Consider the following 23167-nt stretch of genomic DNA (forward strand, 5'->3'; position numbering starts at 1 on the left):
GGAAGAGAAAAGGAACAAGAGGGTTTTGTTTCTGTCCAACTGTCCAAAGGGAATTCTGAGTGAATTTTCTATTGTGCGGATGATAGAATTCAGTCTATTTGGAGCAAATAAAATAAAGCTTTATGTGAGACAGAGTTGCTACAGTCCTTTGCCATCATGGCGGCAGTGGTTCCCCCAAGGGCCATGTAAACTGTATAAAAAGAAACCAAAGTATATCAGCGTGTGATTCATTAACCCTTATAATGGCATAGTTTTTTGTAACTTATATACTCCAACAGCATTATTGAAATCCTGAAATTTAGTCATGGGTTTTAACATTTTCAGTGGACCCATCTGGCTATCTATTTGAAAAATTTCTAGAGGAGTCAGACATGGATCAAGTTGCTCAGGACGTTGTAGAAATGTGTGCAACTGTTATACGTGTTGGCTGTATTTGAAGAAACTGAGAGACAATTTGGGAAATGCTTTTTCGCTCTCTTTCTGCGAGTTAAATGAGAAGGTCAATGCCACTGATCTCTCATGTCTAGCACAACGACTGGAAACAGCTGGCCTGGCTCTGTCCGACTGTAACAAAATCCACCTTTTAGCACCCAAGCTTGTTTTTTTTTTTTTTTTTTTAAATCTATATAAAAACTGAAGTGAAGAAATGACAGTTAACCATTTCTTGACCATGTCCAGGGGCCAGGAAACCAGCGGAGACTCCAGGAAGTTACTGTTTGCAGACAAGAAATAGGCTGTGTTTGAAACATACTTTTTATACTAAGTACAACAAAAAAATGAATTTGTAGTGCATTCCAACTACCAAAACATATTATGTATTAAATGCCTGGATGTGTCAGTGAAACAGACGAAAGAAACAGATATTTATGTGCCACTAAAAGAAGAAAGGTTACGTTTCCTTTAAAAGAACCAGAGGCAGACAATGGAAGATGGAGACAGAAGACAAAAGCCCTGAGGTGCAAGCTTGTCTGTCTCCTTGAGCAGCTCAGTAGAAATGAGTTATGTGTTGGGTAAAAAACCTGAAGATGCAAATTAGGCCAAAAAGTTATTGAGCAGACCTATTCAACAGTTGTGTGCATCCTTTAGCCGCTGCAAATCACACACCGAGCCGTCGTAACGATCAGCTGCCAGGTGTGAATGTGTGTGACCTCCCTCGTCTGTCACTTCTCCCCGCAGGTCGCTGCTGTAAATATATAAATGTGTCCTGTCTTAAAATTAAATTTAAGGATTAAATTTAGATAAAAGAAATGTTTTCTCCTACTTGCACTAGTGCCCAAATCCTAAAAGGCTCCTTAAAGCATTAGTAAGCATCGGGTGAAATTACAAAAGATTGTGAAGTTATCAAATTACACGGACAACAACCAGTCAAATGCAAATGTGTGCTTAACCACAGCTAAAATTACAGGCCTTATGATCCTCGGCTGTCATGTCTCGTCACCTGATATGGTTGTAAACACTTACTTGTGTTTTTATGACACATCATATGCTGAACATGTCCAGACAACCAAAGTTTTATTGTTGTGTCTTTGGACATCAGTTTGTTAGTTTGATATTTCATCAGAGCTGGCTCCGAATTATTGATTTTTGCCTCTAGGTCATGAGAACAAAGTCTCACTTTGGTAAATCTTATGAAGAAATAGTCCTTAAATAATGTCACTTTTATGTTGTATTCTTTGAGTATGTTTTATGCCTCTGTTCAAATTGAACTCCTGTGAAACAAAGATTTTTTATGGATATAACACTTTGTGGCAGAGACTTGCAGCCATTAAAAAAGAGAGGTTTTTTTAATGTTTCACATCTTGATTGGCATGTATGAGTAGTCATAATGTACCTGAGTCTGCAGTCCAAACATTGCCAGAAGCAAATGTCGGCTCAGAGCAGGCCAGATAAAGAGTTCAGTCTTGTTTTGGGGTTTTACTCTCACTGCTTCTTTGTGTATCATCTTTCTTTAAGCAGCTCTGTGGTGCACTTTTTCTCTGGATTGCTGTTGGTTAGATTTACCTGTCAGTCAAGGGGACATGTATTAAATCAAAAGCAATCAAAGTTGGGACTAACAGTCACAGAAAAAACCCAAAACAGCCAAAATCAGCTGCTTTCTGAGGAACGAAAGTTGAATTTAAAGATCTCGAAATTGATCTCTACTATGAAGATTTCTGTCTCAAGTTGTGCTGAAAATTATGTTTTCTGTCCCACGTTTGGGCTGTTTGCATGTGTGTGTTAGCCGAGTCAGTGTCAGGAGTCTTAACTGGGCAGCTGCCAGCTGTGAGTATATAAATGTGAAATGGGAAGCGGCTAAAATGAGCTTCAGGGTCAATCTATCCCCCCTGAAGTCATGTCTAGATGTGTTAATGTGTTAGATGCGGAGTGTGTTGTGGCAGCCGAGGCCACTAATGTACAGCTGTGCTGCAGGGATTCAGATTTCCTCCAGCTGTGATTGTTCATTCAGGGCTGCTGAATATCAGAGAGGATATGGAGGTCATGTCCTCTGAAATTTACTCTGTCCATTTTCATTTAATCCAGCTCAGTTTAAGATCCAGTGTTTAGGGCTTAGGGGGATATATTATCAGAAATGGAATATAATATAGTGTATAATCACCTGAAAATAAGAATCAATGTTTTGTTACCTTAGAATGAGCCGTTTATGTCCAGCTGCATGAATGAATGAATGAATGGGCTGAAAGCGACACATAAACTGCACCGATTATCACTGGAATTGTTTAGTTTTGTTTACTTTATCAACAGCAGCAAATCACAAAAGGAATAAAAACATAAATAAGATTAGATAAGTGGCACCTCCTGCCTTCTGCTAAAAAAGCCGTGACATTTCATAGAGTCGGACACTCTGCAGCTCCAGTCTGTATATCTGTGTGTACAGATGTACAGATTACAACTTCACACAGTAGTGGTACTTCTGTGTAAACATCTGCAGTAGTTTTTACAGCAGCTGTTCCTCTTCCGTCTCTCCTCAGCCTGAGCCGCTTCTCTTTCTTCTTCTTTCATCACTCGTCCCCCTCGTTAACCAAACTGTCTTCCTGCTCACTCTGCCGTCACTCCTCACCTCCGTTCACCTCCTGAACCCCTTCACTTAGAAAAGTGTGTCTCTCCCCTCCTCTGCTGTCGATTACTCCTCCTGAAATATGTCAAGAAGATGAACTCTCACATGCAGAAGCTAATTTTAGTAGTTTGATACTCGAATGTAGCCTAAAAGTGGTTTAATGTCTATTTATCTCAATGAAAACAAACATAAAGATGAACATTTTCTCTTTATAAGTGGATTTTAATCTGAATTTGGATATCATAATAATTTGGAAAATGTTTTTGAGGATAAAAGTTCATCAAGCTGTATATAAGAGCTGCACACATTGGACCCAGCTGATAAGAAAGTCAAAAAAGTGAATATGAGTTTATATATCTAATTTTGTAAACTATGTCAGTATGGTCATGCTCCATTGGTCCGTCTGACTCTGTAGTCCAGAGCAAGATTTCCTAATAACTAACTTCCAGACTGCCATAAAATTCTCTGGAGGTATTTATGATCCTCAGAAGACGATCTCTAATGATTTTTGTGACTCTCCCATTTTCCCCTTAACCAACTTCTGCATAATTTCCTGTTTATGGTTCATGGTTTCTAGAAGATTATTCCCGATGTTTCCGGTGACCCTGCTGACCTTTTCGTCTCTCTTTTCGTCTGCGTCTCCCTCTCCTCATTCCTTTCAGCAGCTCTCACTCTCGACCATCTTGAGCGCACACTTTACGCACAAGTTCACCGAGTTCATTTATTATAGAGGAAATTTGGCTTCGCAAACACGCTCGCACACCACACGCATTCCCTGTTTTACGACGTTTAACAATCACAAACAGCCTCAGATATGCGTAGCTGTGAGTTTCCTTAAAAAGTCAGCACAATCTCACAATTTTCCATCTGTTGCACAGCTGCTCCGTCTCCGCTCTGCTCCACCTTTGTCTCTTTCGCACTAAAAATAAGGACTCATCATGTACATCATGTAAAATCCCACTTTGTTTTACTCATTTGTTTATTTTAAAGCAGTTTAGTCTAAGTTACCACATATTCATTCACTCCAGTTGCTACAGTTGTCCACCACATCGTCTCAGTCTGTTAGTTACAGCACACTAAACTCTGGTGGCTAACATTCAATATTTAACGGATATTTTCACAACATATTTGGAAACCTTGTCTTGAGATTTAAAAAAATGTTTTTCTTTCTGGTAGAGACTCAAAACAACAAGAAAAAGAGGCTAAACAACTATAACGGCTGTATGTCTTGCTCCTATATGCGAGAGGTGGTGGGGCCTTCTGCATGTGGGTGCCCAGGGGCCCATTGTCTCATACTCCGCCCATGACCTTTAAGCCATCTGCATTTGAGGGGACTACCCATTGCTCTAATAGCCTATAATCTCAAAGCCCCAGTAGGTAGGAAAATGTACCAATAGACAAAAAGGTCATTTGCCTTGCTTTTAAAGGCCTTTTTTCCGAAGGCACTCTCCAAACAGAAGCACACGGCTAATTATCATGCAGAATGACATCAGCAGACCTTCCTTCTATGACATCAGCAGACCCACCCTACTCTGCCTCTGGCTGGTGATTACATGTTGCCTTTACTGGTTGGGTTGGGTTGGTTGACGGCAAGACACGGCCCTCCTGAGCAATGTGCATTAGTTTTTGGGAATTCGTTTTCATTTTCCAAATGATCGGGAGCATTTCACAGTATAAATACGCTAGCTATTGTTTTGTTACTGGTGTTTTACATCCCTGGTTTTCTCTTTTGACATACGCACACATATAAATCTTCTGAGGTGTTATCTAATTACATTAGTATCTGTGCTTCCTTTGTACTCAGTGTTCATCTAATCTGAGTGGGCAGAAAGCAGGGATTAGTTGGACTCAGTATTTTTAAATGGGTTGTCGCAAGTTCATGTCTGAACAAGAGCTGAGTGCAGTTGCTACGGGAACACACCCAGCAGGTCCTTCACTTTCATTGAGGGGAGAGATCAAGTGATGCAGAGAGAAACAGTAATAAAAGCTTTGCTGCTCACCTTCAGGCCACCTGTGTGATCGCTCACTGCGAGCAGATGACTCACCATCAGCCGGAGCTAATACCTCAGAAATGTATCATCTGCCGTGTTATTCTTATGCACTGTTTGTGTTGAGTCAGACCGAGACCACGCAGGCATGCCTTACGGTCTTCAACAAGTTTATTTGTTTGGATATATCGGCTCGCTGCAGAGTTAATGTTTAATATTTGCACCTTTAAAATAAGAGCAGAGCAAGAGTGTTTTTCATTAATAAAAACAACGCCCTGAGGGAAGGGAAGGTTTGACTCCATGTTGCAAAGAGACATTCATGCCCCGGAGCGTCAGGTTTGAACTGATTTGTCTGAACAATGGCTGCTTTGTTTTGTATGGTCAACAAATAAATGTCTTGGATATTAGTCATGCTTCCTTTTGTTTTCTGAATTGCTTGCGAGACGTAGCTTGAAGAAAATGCTCCATGACAGATGTCATTCAGTCAATATAAGTGTTATAAACTTGGTAATATACAACATACAGCACTAAATGGTTCAATAAGCCAATACGTGCATGTTGGGAAACAGCCCAGAGTTTTTTGGAAATGAGCAACCCAGTTGGAAAGCCGACAAGAGTGTCTGGCAGAGCAATCATCCGTGGCGCTTTGAGATTTGAAGATGTTGGATGGTCTGCGCTTTGAGCCATGATTCAACAGGTTAAACACGCAGCTCAGTTTCTTGCAAATTAATTCATAGCATGCGTTTATTGACATACAGGAATAACAAGTGACAACTTAATAGCAGATAGATAGTGTTTACTACACTATACTGTGGACGTAATGCATCCTGGATGGATTGACAGGTTTTATCTAAGGCTCTTGAGTGTTGATGTCAGCCAGAAAATCAAAGACACTGTAATCATCCTCAGCTCTGGGTGGGCAGGTGGAGGCTGGGTGAAGGTGTGTTATCACTGGCAGCACTTCCTGTTTCTGTCTGAGTCGGTCTTTATCCCTCATTAGCTTCTATAAAGCGGTTTCTAGACTTAACAATAAAAATAAGGGTTAGGGTTAAGTGCATGTTATATTGAGAGTATTTTAACTGCTTTACCTTTCAGTCACCGTCCCTAATGTTGTTTTTCTTCTTCTCTCCTCAGGCGCCGGTGAACGGAGACACGCCTCCAGCTGAGGGCCTATCAGAGAATGACAGTGGAGTGGAGCTGACCAATGAGAACAGCCCTCTGACCGCTGCCGAACCGCCTTCTCCTTTCAGCCCCAAGCAGAACGGAGATGCCGCCTCACCTCAAGGTAACACACACACACACACACACACACACACAAATGAAGTGTTCAGTGGTTTAGTATTTAGAAAGTGATGTATTTCTTATGTTGTCTCTGTAATGCAGCACATTGTATTTAAAATGCCCTAAAAATATGAGTCTAAAATTGCCAGAGTCTGTAAAACTTTATTTTACACGTCCTATAGTTGTCTCAAATTTCCATAAAGGAAACTTATATTAATTGTAGATTCACGGGACACTCAAGGGATTTGTGACTTTGCCAGTTAGAAACTTTCAACCTTTTTCATCCTACAAAAACACCCTGTATGTTTGAGCTCACTGACCTGCTGCAGTCTCCTGAAACTTGGGTATAAACTGGTTCCTTCAAGGCTGACATTCAGCACTTAAACCTCAAAGGCATTGTCACATTTTAAATCTAACATGGTGTATTACAGAAACAAAACAACAGAGACTGCACTGCTACATTCTGCCTGCAAGTTATCCCTTGAAAATATTGAGTTTCATTTCGGCCATCTGTCGAACCATCTGTTGATCTCATCTGTCTCCTCTCAGAAGATAACCAGTGCACGAGAGGAAACAGGAAGAGAAACAGGAAGAAGTCAGAGGAGGAGGAAACTACCTGGGACTCCTACAGCGAGGTATGACCGCTGATACTAAATTTTGTGGAAGTGTTTTGATAAGTCTTCCTTGGGGGAACTGTGACATTAAATCCACTGAGTTTGTGTGTGTGTGTTTCCAGGACAAGACCTCAGGAGCGTCTCAGTTGAGTCTGAGACAGACGCCTCGACCCAGAACCATCTTCCAGGCCGGTCTGAACCCGCACGGACACAACAAACCTCGCAGACAGAACCGCAAGCAGGAGCAAAGCATGTTACTGGTAAACACACACAAAGTTCAGTGCTGTCGTGAGTGTACCGTATACCTCCTTCCCGTGCAACCAGGTGTAGTCATTAAAGTATAGCTCAGACTAAAGTTGCATTAAGACTCCTGTATAATCATCTTTACCCCAACATCGTGGTATCTCCATTAACAGCCGGTAGGTAAGACGTAAGATGTCCACAACTACATATATCACACGCTTTCTAAACAGTAACGAGGGCATAACACAGCAATTGCTATTATTTACTGTCCCTGTTGTCTGGTGGCTGATCTTGTCCTCTGCTCCAAGGGTAAAGACCTCATTGTTTGGGATCACAGTTTATTAAAATAAAAATTAAATGCAAAAAAACCCTCACAATCTCTTTCCTGTCTCTCCATCCTTTTTTTCAATCCATAGATAAACTTGACTGACGTCCTGTTTAGACACAGATCAAGGACAGTGTTCAAATCAGGCACTTAAATTCTTTCAACCAGTCTTCGACAAAGCCGTAGAGATGTGTAATGGAGATGACACGTGTGTCTGACCGTGTGTGTGGTGGAGATTCAATATGTTCATGTTTCCATAACAGCCTGTCCTCAGGTGAAGAGCACCTCTTAAAAGACACTTAAAAAACACACTTGAAGCAGGGTTAATGACAGCTGGGAAAAAAAGTACCTCGCATGTCTTTCTCTGTCTTCTGGTCTCGCACAAATATACCTCTGAGTCTAATAAACTTCTCTGTGTCTCTCTTTCTCTGACAGTGTGCAGGTGGTCCTCGAGTAGCTGTGGTTGTGTCCGGCGGGGTCCCCGAAGCCCCTCGTCTAGAGCTGATGGAACAAGACTCCAAAGATTCGGCCCAGAGCGTCAGCACCTCCTCCAGCTCTGAGGTCCAGCCAGAGTACAATGTAAGAAGTGTGAGACAATAAGATAACAGGGATACAAACTAGACCTGCATCCACTCACAGGGGCAGATAGTTGACTTTTAAGATCTTCAAAGACGAAAAAGACATAAAAACAGGAAGTCGGAACATGTCTTAAAATGCACATAGTCCTCCAAAGAATGCTTCAGATGTTTCTCAACATGTGTTTAAGTCACTCCTAATGAATACTGCATTATTCTAACACAGTCCCTCAGAAGTAACAGTCACATCAGGCTCTCAGACGAACCGGGGGTGAAAGTTCTTGTAGATACTGCTCAACCTTAATCTTGTGAAATTTAATGCGCATTTCATCCAGTCGTCACCAAACGTGGTACTCAACATATTTGTTTTTTGCTTGGTTATATAGTCATCTTACAGTTGGCTGCCAAATTTAACTTTGAGGCAGCACTAAGTGCACAAAGCAATGATGAAGATCAAATTTAGCATTCCTAAATGTTTTCTATTATTAATGGAACGAATTTAAAGGATTGTGCAGCCTTGTAGGTTTGAGCACTTTCTTTCACACTTCCAGGTTATTCAAATATACTATAAAAAGGTTATAATTGAACTTCCAGAGATCAGAAATATATCTTGCAAGCTCTCTTGGAGAAGGGTTGAAGATGAGCAAAGGGAAAGGAAAAGAGTAAGAGTGAGCCAGCTGTGTCGATGCAGGAGGGACAGCATATTTTAAAAAGGGGAAGTGGAGGTTTGGCAGTGACAGAAAGAGGAGGAGGGTAACTCCCTTCACAGACCACAGAGCCTCCTCCACCTGGCCTTGTGTTGGTGCAGGTGGCCACAAACACACACACACACACACACACACACACACAGTCTGGCAGTGTTTGCTCTGTATCAATAGTTTCATTCAGGTCATGACGACCACCAGTCTGCACAGCCAGGCCTGTGTTTGTGTGTGTGTGTGTGTGTGTGTGTGTGGTGCAGGTCATACGGACCTCGATGTGCTCCTTTGACATTTCCCAGTGCACGTGCTTTTTTTGTGTGTGTGTATGTTGCTGTGTCTCAGTGTGTTGGTGTGTGTTTTCACTTGATCCAGGCTGAGGTCGGTGGAGCGTAGCATCCTTTAGAGGAGTCAGACTCCATTACAAAGCCTAATGGGCTTTCTCTCTTAAGACGGACTGAAGGATCACATAGTGCCGGCTCAACTGGGATTTGTTTGCAAGCATAGAAATCCCACCTGCTCATAAAACAGCACACCTAAAGTTCAAAATAAAGAAAAACATGTCAATTATGGCATTACGAGGGACGTTTGATGTTTTTCTTTAAAGACTGGAGTGCGAAGCGAACAGCAGAGATAAAGGCAACACCTGAGCAAATAAGCGAATGACAATGTGTTTCCAGACGGGTGGAGAGAGACACCAAGGTGGACGAACACCGATGCTTCAAAGATGTGGACGTTTAATCTCAATAAAATCCACTATTTTATTGATCTGTGGAGGAAAACTTGCTCTTACTTCTGTCTCATTCACATAAACGGTCAAAGTCACTACAATCTTAAACAAAACCCTGTGTACACCTATCTTCTTACCAAGGTTATTTATAAAAATGAAATGTAATCTTTATTTAAATTAAGCTTTCAGTTGTAGTTGTCGAAAAAAGTTTAGATGTTTCTTCCAAAATTTCAAAACTTCCCCCTCTTTCTTAATTTTTCTTTGAACTGTATCTTCATCCAAGACAAGATTTTTGGAAGTGGCAAACAAATATGTGCAGGGAGGTTTACAGCTTTTACTTACTACAGATATGTTTACAGATTTATGTCAAACCAGCAATATAACTGACTTTTAGGTGCCTTAATTCTTCCTCTCCTCTGCTGCCCACTCATGCTCCTTTCATCAAGGCAGCAAGATAAGAAGATTTTTCTGCCAAAGCGTCCTGGTTTCTCTCCTCTGTCCTCAGCAGCTGCAGTATCAGGGAAAGGAAGAGGTTCCCAAAAAACATCAAATCAATAATGTGACTGTCTGCCCTCATATTCTCTTCTCCATACCTCAAACCGTTCCTGTGTCTCAGAAACAAAATGTGTCATGAGACATTTTTTGCAAACTAGTACAAAGTACAAGACAGTGACATTTTCTCTCCTCTCCCTCCTCCACCAAGGACAACAAGGGCTTTGGCATCGGCGAGCTGGTGTGGGGGAAAATCAAGGGTTTTTCCTGGTGGCCAGGCATCGTGGTGACGTGGCGCGCCACTGGCAAACGGCAGGCAAGCCACGGCATGAGGTGGCTGCAGTGGTTTGGAGACGGCAAGTTCTCTGAGGTGAGGAAAAGAAGAAAAAAACAAACAGACTGTTTGAAGGCGGGAATTAAAATAACAGTTGTGAGTTTGTACTTTGTTTGATGCCACTTTTTTTTCCTCTCCAGGTTTCAGCTGACAAACTGGACTCCATCACCGCCTTCCCGAAGTTCTTCAGCCAGGCCTCCTACACCAAGCTGGCCTCGTACCGCAGGGCCATCTTCCAAGCACTGGAGGTGAGAGATGTGGTGGATTAGGTGGAACTTTTTGAAATGAAACAACAGCAGTTTTCTCTGGGATATAAACCACTTCATCTTCACTTTACCTTTCCTTTTATTCGCAGGGCAGAGTTAGCCTGCCCTCCTCTTCCTCAGTGCAGGTGTCTCCAGTTACATTGAATATGTGTGTGTGTGTTTGGTGAGGTGTTAGTGGGCTGATCTGACATGTGCTGTAAAAACATACTGTGAGGTTCACTGAAAGTGCAATAATGCATGTTTACAGCGCTATGTGTGTGTGTGTGTGTGTGCGTGCGTGCGTGTGTGTGTTCCTGCACCATTAGCCAGATAAAATAAACACAGATGTGTGAAAGGGAGTTCTCCACACTATCACTACCTGCATCTCATCCTGTCAATAAAATAAGAGAGGATGACGAGAGCAGAGAAAGAAGAAATGTCAGATTATAAAGCAGACGGACAACAAGAGGCAGCTGGAGACAGGCAGAAAATATGCGATTGCACCTGAGATAATCTATGTGAAAAATCTTTACGGTCTTTTAATTGCATGTGTCGTGGCCAAAAAGTTGCACTTGAACAAGCCGCAAAAACTATAGCTAACAGCCAACCAGCACGTACGTTCTGCACCTGCATGAGAGGAAATAACATGCCGGAAGATCGACAGGACAGATTCAAGATGCTAGTTTGCCAGTCAGCACATCAACAACACAACCCAAACAAAGAATATTTAAAGGTACATTCCATTTGAAAGTACGAGGAACCTCACCACCCCGACCTCAAAATCCAATATGGCTGCTTCGCACATCACCAGCAGTGAAAGCTGCAGTAATATGCTGTTTATAAGCACTTCTGTCTTATTTGTGTCTCATTCAAAGAGTCGTACACACAGTCCTGTCCAACATCTGTTGATGTTGTGACGGTGTTGTATGTGCAAAATACTTACGAAAATGCACTTAATTTTCTTTAAGTTATTTTTATTTGTGTTAACCTTCCGAAAGGATGCACAAGAAGTTGATTTTTGACCTTGTGTAAACAGTCCGTCTTTGTTTCCTTTGTCTCCCTCTGACTCCTCTCCATCTTTCATTCTCGTCTGTGTTTGTTTTATGGTTTCGCTCTCTTTCTGTTTTCTCAATGACGTGTAGCTGACAGATGTGCTCTTCTGTCAGTGGTGTGACTGCAGGCCTCTTCATGCTGCTGCTGTCTCACCCTCTCTTCTTGTAGCCAGTGTTTCGTCTGCCTCGTTCGCCTCATCTGCATCCCTCTGACGCGTCACAACCCTCGACTGTCACTCAAGCGTCTTATTAAGATTAAGAACCTGCTGTACTTTCTCACCTTCTCTGTCTGCCTGTCAGTGTCTCGCTTCTGTACTTCGAGGATTAGAAAACGAGGAGGAATGTTCAAGAGTTTAAGAACTTTGTTCGATTAGTTTTTGTTTTATATTTTCTCTGATGGTCACAAAACCTGTCAGGGTGATGCACTGCAATGATAATTTAATAATGTAATATATGATAAAATAACACTTCTGCTACATACTTTTGATACTTTTTGAATGCTTACTTTTGTTTCATCTAAAACTGCCTTCATGTCACATCTCTCACTCACAGATGGCCAGTATCCGGGCGGAGAAGAAGTTTCCTCCCTGCGAGTCGGACAATCCCGATGACCAGGTCAAACCCATGCTGGACTGGGCCAACGGTGGTTTCCTGCCCAAAGGAGAGGAGGGACTCAAACCCACACACACGGCCGGTGAGCAAGACAGCAGGACAAAACCAGTCGAATACTGTTCATCAAAAAAACTGCGTCCAAATTTGCCATTCAGCAAGGAGTTAAATTTGTGTGTCTTTGTCCCCCTGCAGACAGTAACCCTCTGGACCATCAGGTCCTCGACGTTTCCCTGCCAGAGTATTTCCCCAGCGCGAAGCGGCCCAGAGTCAGCCTCTGTAAGAGCAAGGCCGCGCCCGAGGAGTCCTACAGCAGAGGTAGAGGTCAAAGGTCTAATTCACTGTTAGAGGTGTAAATCACTAGTTTCACCATGATACAACTTTATATTCATTCTTTAGACAACGATATGATATCATACCTTGTTTAGGAAAAAGTGTAGCTAATGAAAATGTTTGTCTTTTCATGCTTTGTAACGTTGTCCTTTGTTTCCTCTCAGAACAAATGGTGAATGAAGTTCTGAAGAATAAAAGAAGTATAGAAGGTAAAAACACATTGACACTGTTTCCGTGTGACTGATGGGAATTAATTGTGCAAAAGCTTCATTTCATTTTTACTTTACGACTGTTGATTGATGTGTGTTTGTTTCTGTGTGTGTCTTGGCAGAGTTCTGTCTCTCTTGTGGAAAGATGAGAGTCGCAACCTTCCACCCGCTGTTTGAAGGAGGCCTGTGCCAAACATGCAAGGTATGGCAACAAACTATTAATTGTTTTACAAAATCAGCAGCTCATCTCATTCAATTATTAGGTGTGATGTTTATATGAGTTCCTGAAGGTGGCGTTTTGTGCTCAGCTGTGTTGGTCATATTCGTGATGCATTCAGGGGTCTTAGTAAAGGTGATAATGACTTGAATTAAGTGCTCCAGTTTCAGAGAATGGCACTCATGTTTTACACAGTTCAGTTTAAGACATATCTTATCCCAAACGTTATGTGTTTAGAGGAGCAAGAAAAAAGAAACTTTGTTGAAAAGGAAAAAGGGAAAAAGGGCTGAGTCACTGTGAGAGGCAGCAGTAAAACTGGTACGTGACAGATTGGTTAACCACATGATGACCAGGAAAACTGACCAGAGTATCAGTAAAAGCTGGATGACTGAACTTTGACCACAGTTCCCGTCGGCAAAGAAAAGAAGCGGGGGAAATTATAGTCATTGTGAGTCATGCCGAGTTTCCTGGAACTTTACATTAGATCACATCCTTGCTCTTCACTGCACCACAAATTTTAAATCAGTAAAATGTTCACGTTTCTGTTAAATCAGACTGTGTTAAAGGGTTTCACTAAAGCTTGATGTGTGAAGTATAACCAACAAGTTTTTTTGTGTGTGTGTGTGTGTTCAGGATGTGTACCTGGAGATGTCCTACATGTACGACGATGACGGTTACCAGTCCTACTGCACTGTTTGCTGCGGAGGTCGAGAGGTTCTGCTCTGCGGCAACGCCAACTGCTGCAGGTGCGACACAAACACACAGAGCAGATACAGCACATTAACTACTTCCTGCTCCGTCGATGTGTTGATATGACTGTTAACCATCTCCTCTCCACCCTGCAGGTGTTTCTGCGTCGACTGTCTGGATATCCTGGTTGATCCCGGTGCATCTAACAACGCTCGCTATCTGGACCCGTGGCGATGCTACATGTGCCAGCCGCTGCTGCAGTACGGCGTCCTGAAGCGACGGCACGACTGGAGCCTCAAGCTGCAGGCGTTCTTCGCCAATGACAACGGACAGGAGTTTGTGAGTCACTCTGAATGCTTTTATTTTAGAGATGTTTTTTTGTAGGCCAAAGAACTATTCTAATAATCTAGAAAATAATTAACCGATCAGTTGACGATGAAAATAATCATTATTTGCAGCCCAAGTGAGATACAACAGCAATGTTGTTTGTTGAGGGCAGACATAATGGTTGGATGATACATCTAAGGCAGAAACTTGGATTGCATCATATTGTAATGTTTCAGTTAAAATCAGCAGAGCTGGTCATCGGTCTTCCAGTAATAATGATGAGAAAATGTTGTGATCAGAAAATGTGCCAACAGATTTTTCATTGGTGAGGAATTTTTTAGCTCTTAAAACGCCATCATCCATCTGAATAAAAAATGAAACTTATGATAAGGGTTTCTTCTGAACCTTCACTATCGACCAGCAGATCCACGAGCTGCAGAGATAAGAACAAGCGTCAGAGATGCCTGAAATATTTTTCCTAATTCCTCTGCAACTTCCTTTGTTTATCTTCCAGGAGAAACCAAAGATTTACCCAGCAGTCCCTGCAGAGCAGAGACGACCAATCAGAGTCCTCTCCCTGTTTGACGGCATCGCGACTGGTGAGTGTGTGAATAATGAGAAACAATACTAATGTATTTGAGCTGATTTATTCATTCATTTTAAATGCATCTTACAAACGGTGTGTCTGTGTCTCCAGGTTACCTGGTTCTAAGGGACCTGGGTTTTAAGGTGGACCAGTACGTGGCGTCAGAGGTGTGTGAGGACTCCATCTCAGTGGGTGTTGTCAGACATGAAGGAAAGATCCAGTACGTCCATGATGTCAGGAACATCACAAAGAAAAATGTAAGTACAAATGTTGTTGTTTCAGTCGTCTAATATTTATATTATAACGTACCTTTCCTGTCCTTTTTACATTTCCAGTACTTCCAAGACAAGTATTGAGTGTCTGAATACAAACACAAAATGGATGAATCAAAGTAAACCTGGGTTTTACTTTGTGTAAACTTGGTTTCAGTAACTTTTGTCCATACTTAACACATCAAAAACACTTCCAGTGACTATTTTAATTGTTGTGAAACGTGCAGTCCCACCTCTCACAGTAAGAGTAATTACACAAACACTGTCGAGACGTGATGGTGAGGCATGCCTGCAGGTGAGCTTACCACATCTCCACCTCCACACTCTGTTCCCACACAAGTAAGGGCAGAGGGGAAAGACAAGGCCAGATCATGTCGAGGACTTGATTGAGCAGTGCCAACTGAGCAGCAATTGGCACACTCTTCTAACAGGCACATTTTGAACAGGCACTGCACAGGTAATCTACAACAGCTAGCCGTCTTTTTTTGCTTTAAACCTGCGTGTGAACACCGAGACTCTTATTATCTGGAGCATCCACTCTGGAAACTTTTCTGGGATGCTTTTAAGGTTTTTCTGCCATAGCTTCCGCCGTACTCTTAGCTGCTGCTAAATCGCTATGGTCTCTCTCCCCTTCCTGCCCTTTAACTCTGGCTGGTTAACGTACTGACAAGTACATGTACAGAGTTCAGACTGTGTCTGATTGCATGTGTGGAGATTTGATTGTCTTAAACTTTGTCACTTTGGAGAAATGCTCTTCTTTAGTTTCAGGTTTGTGTTGTGCAAACATTTATCCTTTATGTGTCTACCTGCACGGGACATTTATAGCTATGTGTGTAGTTTTTGAAGAAAAAGCTTAATTTGTTTTTCTTTTTTGCTCTGATTTGTACATCAGTTTGATAAATGAGGGTCGCTGTGATGACGTTACTCCCCCCCAAAAAAGGTTTTTTTTTACATATGTGTTCGCAAACAGTAGTCACGCTAAGCTCGGCTAGCCACTTCCTGACTCCATATGAGCTCCATATTTAATGAACAGACATGAAAGTGGCATCAGTCTAACTCTCAGAAAGAAAGTGAATAAGTGTGTTATAACATAGTACACACACATACACACACCAAACAGGCTGGCAGCTGCAGTAACTTGGTTCAGTTCAGAGGACAAAGAGCAGTTTCAACCTCTGTAAATCCCCTCAGAAACCCATTCACTTGTTAGTCACACTGACCGAGTGTGTAAATGTGTGTGTGTGTGTGTGTTCAACTCCTTAATTCCTATTTCTTCCTTTCTGTCTGTCTTACTTTATTTCTTTCTTTCTTTTCATCTCTTTCATTCCTCTTTTCCCTCATTGTCCTCCTGTAAAAGGGTCTTGTGTTTGGGGAAGGAGGTGTGTGTGTGTGTGTGTGTGTGTGTGTGTGTGTGTGTGTGCGTGCATGCGCGTCCGTGCATGTGTGTGTGGTAAGAGAGGACAAAGACTGGGTAGATGTTAGAGTTTAGATGGTGGGTTAAATTAGCAGTCGTGTTCATGTTGCTGGATTTGTAGCTGAGTCAATATAATTGATTTGTCAATCAAAAATACATTAATTAGCAACTTTTTTTGATTGTCAACTAATCATGTAGGTCAGTTTTTAAGTTAAAATACCCAAAAATCACTAGTATAGATATTAGTAGTTTAATTAAAGGTATAAATCTCACAGTTTTGTCAGTTAATTTGCAGAAGAAACATGAAAAATAAGGAAGTCTACCCTTGTGTTTCAGTGTCACTTCGTTGTTTTATTCATGCAGTAGCTGTCACTCCCTCAGTCTAACACTTGGTGGTGCTGTTGTCTCTCTCAGCTCCAGGAGTGGGGCCCTTTTGACCTGGTGATCGGAGGGAGTCCCTGCAACGACCTGTCAATCGTTAATCCAGCCAGGAAAGGGCTCTATGGTAGGTACCTGCCAGAGGACGTCATGTCAGAGACTCAGACTACCAAACTATTTAGTATGTCAGAAAAACATAGTTTAAGTTTGTTTTATGTATCCAAGAGTTTGAGCAGCGAATGGCTGTGGTAGTTTATTTTACTGTAACCAGAGTCACCACTGGGAGGTTGTCATATTAGTAAACTCCATTAGGGAGAAGGTCAGTCTGTACAGAAGCACTGAAGCAGGTTGGCGGATGTGTTCTTGTTTTGTTTTGTTTTTTCTAACATTGTTTTCTTGCTCCAGAAGGCACAGGGAGGCTCTTCTTTGAGTTTTACCGCCTGCTGAGCGAGGCCAAGCCCAAAGAAGGAGAGGACCGGCCGTTCTTCTGGATGTTTGAGAACGTGGTCGCCATGGGCGTCAACGACAAGAGGGACATCTCACGATTCCTGGAGGTGAGTTACGTGGACTGTAGAGGGTAAACAGCTGCAAATATCAAAAACATGAACCAGGGACATCCATGTAGGAAAGATAATTCTTTAATTCTTTTACATCTACCAGAAGACATTGTTCAAGACATCAGTCTGAAGCATAATTTTTGGCTTAACCTCCTAGTTATACATTGTAAGCCCAAATTTCTGCAACGGTATTTGTTTCCTGTGAGAAACAGAGAGAAAGAATTACAGTATAGTAACCATGAACTTATGAGTAAAGAGTGTCTTTGTTGTGTTTGCAGTGTAACCCTGTGATGATTGACGCTATCGAGGTCTCTGCTGCTCACCGTGCACGATACTTCTGGGGAAACCTGCCGGGCATGAACAGGTAGGAAAAAACAACTCACCATCATCTCAGAAACACTTTTGAATCCTGTCTTCTTCACACATAACTTGTGACTTTTCAGTGTCGGTCAGCATGCTACATCGTAGTATCTAAGGCTAAATATTTTACTGTAATCCACATATATTGAATGTAAGTTTTGCATTTGACAGCAGATATATACAGTATGTAAATGTGATGACTCCTCTCTGTTCCAGGCCTCTGTGTGCCTCTGGGATGGACAAACTGGAGCTGCAGGACTGTCTGGATCACGGCAGAGTTGCAAAGGTTTGATATATCTACAGAATACAGTCCTTTATTTGCAAAATGGCTTCTTGGTTGCACTTGTTTGACCTTTGTGTTCATTGTTTTGTAGTTTGGGAAGGTGCGCACCATCACTACCCGCTCCAACTCCATCAAACAAGGGAAGGATCAGCACTTTCCTGTCCTGATGAACGGGAAGGAGGACATACTGTGGTGCACTGAGCTGGAGAGGTGAGCAGGAAACACACACTGTTAAATAAAGAACCTTAAAATGACAAAAGATTAAATATTAGGGATGCACAGATTTATCGGCTGTACATCAGTTGACATTTGCCTTGTTGACTGTCATTAGCCTATCAGCAAATAAAATGACAGTATTACATGAATTTTGGGCTGCTAAAAAGCTCAAAGGCAACGGCATTTTTGTGACAACAGAAGGCATGTTAGTGACTAATGTTGGTGTCATACCACTACAGCACTGTTGTGACTCTGATTGTAATAGTGGTTGTGTATTTTCTCACCCTGCAGGATCTTCGGCTTCCCTGTCCACTACACTGACGTGTCCAACATGGGTCGCGGTGCAAGGCAGAAACTCCTGGGCCGGTCCTGGAGCGTCCCCGTCATCAGGCATCTGTTCGCACCACTGAAAGACTACTTCGCCTGTGAATAGATGCCACCCATCACCAAGAAAACAGATGCAACTATGATTAAACACCAGCTTTTCTATTGTGATGCCGGCTCCGACAAACATCAGCCGCCAGCCAGATATCGTAAGAGCTTGAAGATGTCTCCACTCTGGCCGGCAGCTCCACTAAAACATCACTGAAGCTGGGAAATAGTGAAAGTAGCTGTTAGTTTGTGTCCAGCTCTTTTTGGATCCTGGAGATAATGCACTGCAGCCTTAAACACACATAACACACACTAATGCAGAGATACATAAATGCAGCATAGGCTGTGGTTTATCACTACCCCGTATTGTCAGACAGAGAGGGCGGACAGTAGAGTGCTCCTGCTGTCTGAAGGTTCAGCAGAGTTTAAAGGGAAAAGATGACGACACACTGACTCTTCTGCTGTGTTCTTTAACATCAGGCCTGTACAGTGATTTTAACAGGATTTCCTTTTTGTTTTAAATGCCATTAAAAGGCATTTTTTTTAATTTGACAACACTTAGTAGTTGTAGAAAAATAGAGAACAACATGGCACCGACGATACAGCTGTCTAAGTGGCTCTGTATCAAACCTTTTTTTTTTTACTTTTTAGGAAGTGTAAAACATGTCAGAGGTCACTCATCCCTTCATTTAGCAGATGATTAAAATATGTGACAACAGGCTGTTTGTACAGGCTGTTAAAATAAACAAAAACACTTGAACCAAAGTCATTAGACGGACAGTTTTTGGGCTTCCTGCTGTTCCACTAGCCTCAGGCTTGAATGTATTTTCTCATAGCAGGGTCAGTCTGTCTAAAAAAGCCAAAACATGACATCAGGATTTTCTGCCTAAATTCTCAGATTATAAATATCCACAACTGTTTTGGAGAATAAATGATTAAGATGGATCAAACAATTAATTTAACAGCACTCCTTGTGCGAGCTGTAGTTGTACAACGCTTACAAAATAATCTTTTGTCTTTGTCAAAATGACGAGTTTAAATGTTCCCAGATTGTAAAGGTGTACATCTTGACGTACAGCTCTACTAACTGGGAACTCTACTAAATGATTAACCTGGATAAAACAACAAATTTGCCAGCATTTAATACCCTCCTTGTCGGAGTGGTAATAGATCAGTGCTTACAAATAATCTTTTATCTTCGTTGAATGACCCTGACTTTGTTAAAAGTTCCCAGATATTAGAGTTGTATGTCCTGACCGTGGAGTCGTGTTTGAACAAAGCACTCTGCAGGAAAATACATTCAGCAATGAAAGCTAGTGCACCACAAGCAAACCTGGAGATGAAGCAGGATTTTTTGTTTTTATATTTAGATGAGTTTATGTTCTTTTTTTGTTGTTGATGTAAAAAGAAAGAGAGAAGAAAATATTACTTTTTGTCATTTGCTCTGAGATGAGTTCATATGAGCAAACTAGCTTCCTTAAAAAAAAAGAAAAAACCTTTTATTAAAGATTTTATAAAAACTTTTTGTATAGATAGTGTGACACATTGAGTTAGAATTTCACCGCGACATCTCCCTGATAGCTACATACTGTACAATACTTGAAACAAGCCAATGCAAAAACAGAATTTTAGATAATTGTTTTGTCTTTTTGACCATTCCAGACAGCTAAGTGTTAAAGGGTGATGGCATTTATCCTACTGTAGATGTTTAGATTTTTATCTTAAAGACAACATTGTTTTAATTCACTGTAATGACTGGATGGCAGGAAACACTGGTGAACACACAGTATCTTATGTTATCTTACCACTGACTACTTTTGGTTCAAAGGAGTTTTTCCAGTTTCCAAAAAGTGAAAATCATCTCTGATGCTGGTCGATACTGTGTGGTGCACATTTTACACATTTTGGTATACAGTATGTACAAATAATTCTACATCATGTGAGAAAACAGGAGACTGAATGTGTAGGATGTGGTGCACATTCCTGCCCAGAGGGATTTCCTGTTTTCCTGCAAGACTTCTGCAGCAATGTAGATTTTTAAAACCCCTTAATAATGATAAACATTTTTGGTTTTGCCTGCAATCACATGTCATACTGTATGCTTATGCTTACCAGACAGAGGGATTTACTGAACAGGTTATTTTGGTACTGATTCCCTTCATGTGACCAAACACAAATCTTGGTGCTGTCCTTCTTAATAACCTTTTTCTACTTGTTTTGATAACTGGAGGATTTTAAATGCTGTTGGCTGTCACCAAATCATACCTAAATGGGCATTACCTCAGACAAAGGGGCAACTGTACATCACTCCTCCTGTAGGATCTCTGTTCTGTGAATATATACTGTAGCTTTATGCTCCTATATGCCCTGTGTGTATATATATAGCTTGTTTTTTTATCACTGGAACTTTTTTTACACCATGTTCTGCGTACTGTATCGATAGAAAGGTTTACAAGTGTTTAAACTCTCTTGTTTGACCAGGAACTACATTATTTTTTGAAACACAAATGCACAAGCCTCCTCAAAGAACATCTTTTTTACATGTTAAAATGACCAGTTCATTTAGAAATATATTGACTCCTTTGTGGTGCTCAAAAGGCCCCTTAAAGGGCCACCGGGGGCCTCTTTCAGTTTTCAAGTCTGATTCTAAAGTCCCTTAAAAACCAAAAAAGTAATTGTTTACATGCTTCATTAATACTGCTGAGCTTGAATGTTTTGCTTGAAAACAGTACACAAAAAAATAGTTTTTCTTTTTTAACTGCTCTTTTAAGACTTTTTATATTGAGAACAAATACAGTATATATTAACAGTATAAAGCTTTCTTTAAATTTTTAATGTTATAGCAAGATATAGAGCATATTAATCAATAGCTTTTAATACCTTGTGTTATTTAGATGTAAACCATTTGAGTGTAATTGTAGGCTTGAGTGTGAATATCTGAGAACAGTTTCTTTTGTTATAACCTTTTAGTGCTTTATCTTTTATCAGAATCACATTCAATGATTTTTTTTGTTTCGCTTTATTGCCTTTTTATGAATCTAAAGTGCAAAAGCATTTCAAAAGAACAGATTCTGTGCTATTTTTATACTTCATTTGAATAGTGGCAAAGTGTTGATGTATTTTTTTATGTTTGTGTACTTCTTATAGCAACCTATATATAATTTTTACCAATAAAAGGCAGCTTGGCTGCTAAAAACCTGAGTCTTGTGTGTCAAATATGTATTATTTTTGTGCATTTATTTTTTGTTTTAATATTTACTCTGAGTGGTCTTTAAAGGTTAATAAGGTTGCAAGTAAAGGCTATTTCCATTGTTGGTTAATGGACTATTTTTAAGTGACTCCATCAGTTGTTTGTTATATAGAGTCATAAAAACAATGACAAATTCATATACCTTCATGTCTTTAAATTGCTTGTCAAAGCAACTGTCAAAATCCACTAAAGTGGGCTAATAAGACGACTTGACAATGGTTGGAAATGTACATGATAAATAACTTCAGTGCTTCATCAGTTATCAATACTGGCCTCTTGTTTAACAACTAGTTGATTAATTGCTTCAGGAGGAGTTTGATCATGGAAAAAAATCTGCTGTACTGATTTTACACTTCCACAAATAATTTTTAAAAATGTGAAGTATATAAAAAAAAAAGAATACAATTTTTTTTTATGTACAGCAGCAAGTCAAAAATGTAATAAAAGAATAGAAATAAAAAATATATATCAGAACATACAACCCATCATAAATTTGAGAGTCAACAGAAAAATGTGGTTGTCTCTGACTGAGTGATTTTAATCTGTAAAAATGGAGCATATTCTGAAAAAGCTCTGCCCTTGAAAATATTGTTTATATATTTGTTTGGGTTAATGAGCTAAGAAGATGCTTATCCATAAAAAGCTTGCAAGTAATGAGCAGCAATTTTACAGTGTGCAAAATCTGGGCAATACCATGGAGATGGAAGACCTCGCCATAAGACTAAGGAAGTCTGTGAGCTGACTGCAACAACTCTTTCTAGTGTTGTGTAGAAAGGATAGAGGCTGGAAGACTGTCTCGTTAGTAATTAACTTCATCTGAATGTAGTTTGATTGTGGCCTTGTGGAAGAGGCTATTTACAGTGATTAATTGGGCCCACACCATACTGTTACATTTAATGCCCAATATTGGTGAGGACAGGGCACTGTGTGTTCTTTATTACCATATGAACAATTAGGCTACACTGAGGAAGTTGTTAGCAATGGAAATCTTGGGGCTCTGGGACCCTCCAACAATACTACAAGATCTACAAAATAGAAAATCACGCAAATAAATGCAAAAACTGAATCTAAGACAAAATATAATACAAGTTATGGTATAGGCCTAAAATATAAACACAAAGTAAAATTAAGTAGCCTAGCCCAATAGAAATTTGTGTACGCAGTATTGCAAATGAATAAGCTGAATGTAAGGTTAAACTGAAATGTAACAATATATGTATAATGACTTGTAATAAACATTGTGAAGATGAAAACAGTTTGTAATACAGTGACAGTAAGTCAAGTATGTTAAGTGACAGAATAAAAGTAGTGAGTTGGACTTGAAAAGGGTTTTGGCCTCTGTCGTTTTTATCGGAGAAGTCAGTAATTACACATTAACAAATTGCAATCAAACATTGTAATAATCGCCTAAATATTTCACTTAAAATTGTGATTATGTGCTGACGGCTAATGAGCCAAAAAT

At 40.6% G+C, this 23167-nt stretch overlaps 1 protein-coding gene across 3 annotated transcripts in view; it reads left to right on the forward strand.

Moving 5' to 3' along the window:
- Nucleotides 1-21656, forward strand: part of dnmt3bb.1 (DNA (cytosine-5-)-methyltransferase 3 beta, duplicate b.1) — a 33546-nt gene extending 11890 nt beyond the window's left edge. The window contains exons 3-22 of one of the 3 annotated variants that reach the window (XM_033629468.2): nt 6178-6328; nt 6874-6959; nt 7061-7198; nt 7942-8085; nt 10213-10371; nt 10476-10583; nt 12185-12326; nt 12437-12559; nt 12739-12783; nt 12906-12985; nt 13634-13746; nt 13846-14029; nt 14532-14616; nt 14715-14860; nt 16704-16794; nt 17076-17221; nt 17503-17588; nt 17801-17870; nt 17959-18077; nt 18375-21656. In XM_033629468.2, the coding sequence (XP_033485359.1) occupies nt 6178-6328; nt 6874-6959; nt 7061-7198; nt 7942-8085; nt 10213-10371; nt 10476-10583; nt 12185-12326; nt 12437-12559; nt 12739-12783; nt 12906-12985; nt 13634-13746; nt 13846-14029; nt 14532-14616; nt 14715-14860; nt 16704-16794; nt 17076-17221; nt 17503-17588; nt 17801-17870; nt 17959-18077; nt 18375-18516 (2358 nt within the window). In that variant the 3' untranslated portion in view covers nt 18517-21656. Of the gene's footprint in view, nt 1-6177; nt 6329-6873; nt 6960-7060; nt 7199-7941; nt 8086-10212; nt 10372-10475; nt 10584-12184; nt 12327-12436; nt 12560-12738; nt 12784-12905; nt 12986-13633; nt 13747-13845; nt 14030-14531; nt 14617-14714; nt 14861-16703; nt 16795-17072; nt 17222-17502; nt 17589-17800; nt 17871-17958; nt 18078-18374 lie in introns of all 3 variants that reach the window. The other 2 variants (XM_033629467.2, XM_033629466.2) reach the window with 2 other exon arrangements.
- Nucleotides 21657-23167: the final 1511 nt, after the last annotated feature.

This window comes from Epinephelus lanceolatus, chromosome 8 (genome assembly GCF_041903045.1).
Source record: "Epinephelus lanceolatus isolate andai-2023 chromosome 8, ASM4190304v1, whole genome shotgun sequence".
Taxonomy (NCBI): domain Eukaryota; kingdom Metazoa; phylum Chordata; class Actinopteri; order Perciformes; family Serranidae; genus Epinephelus; species Epinephelus lanceolatus.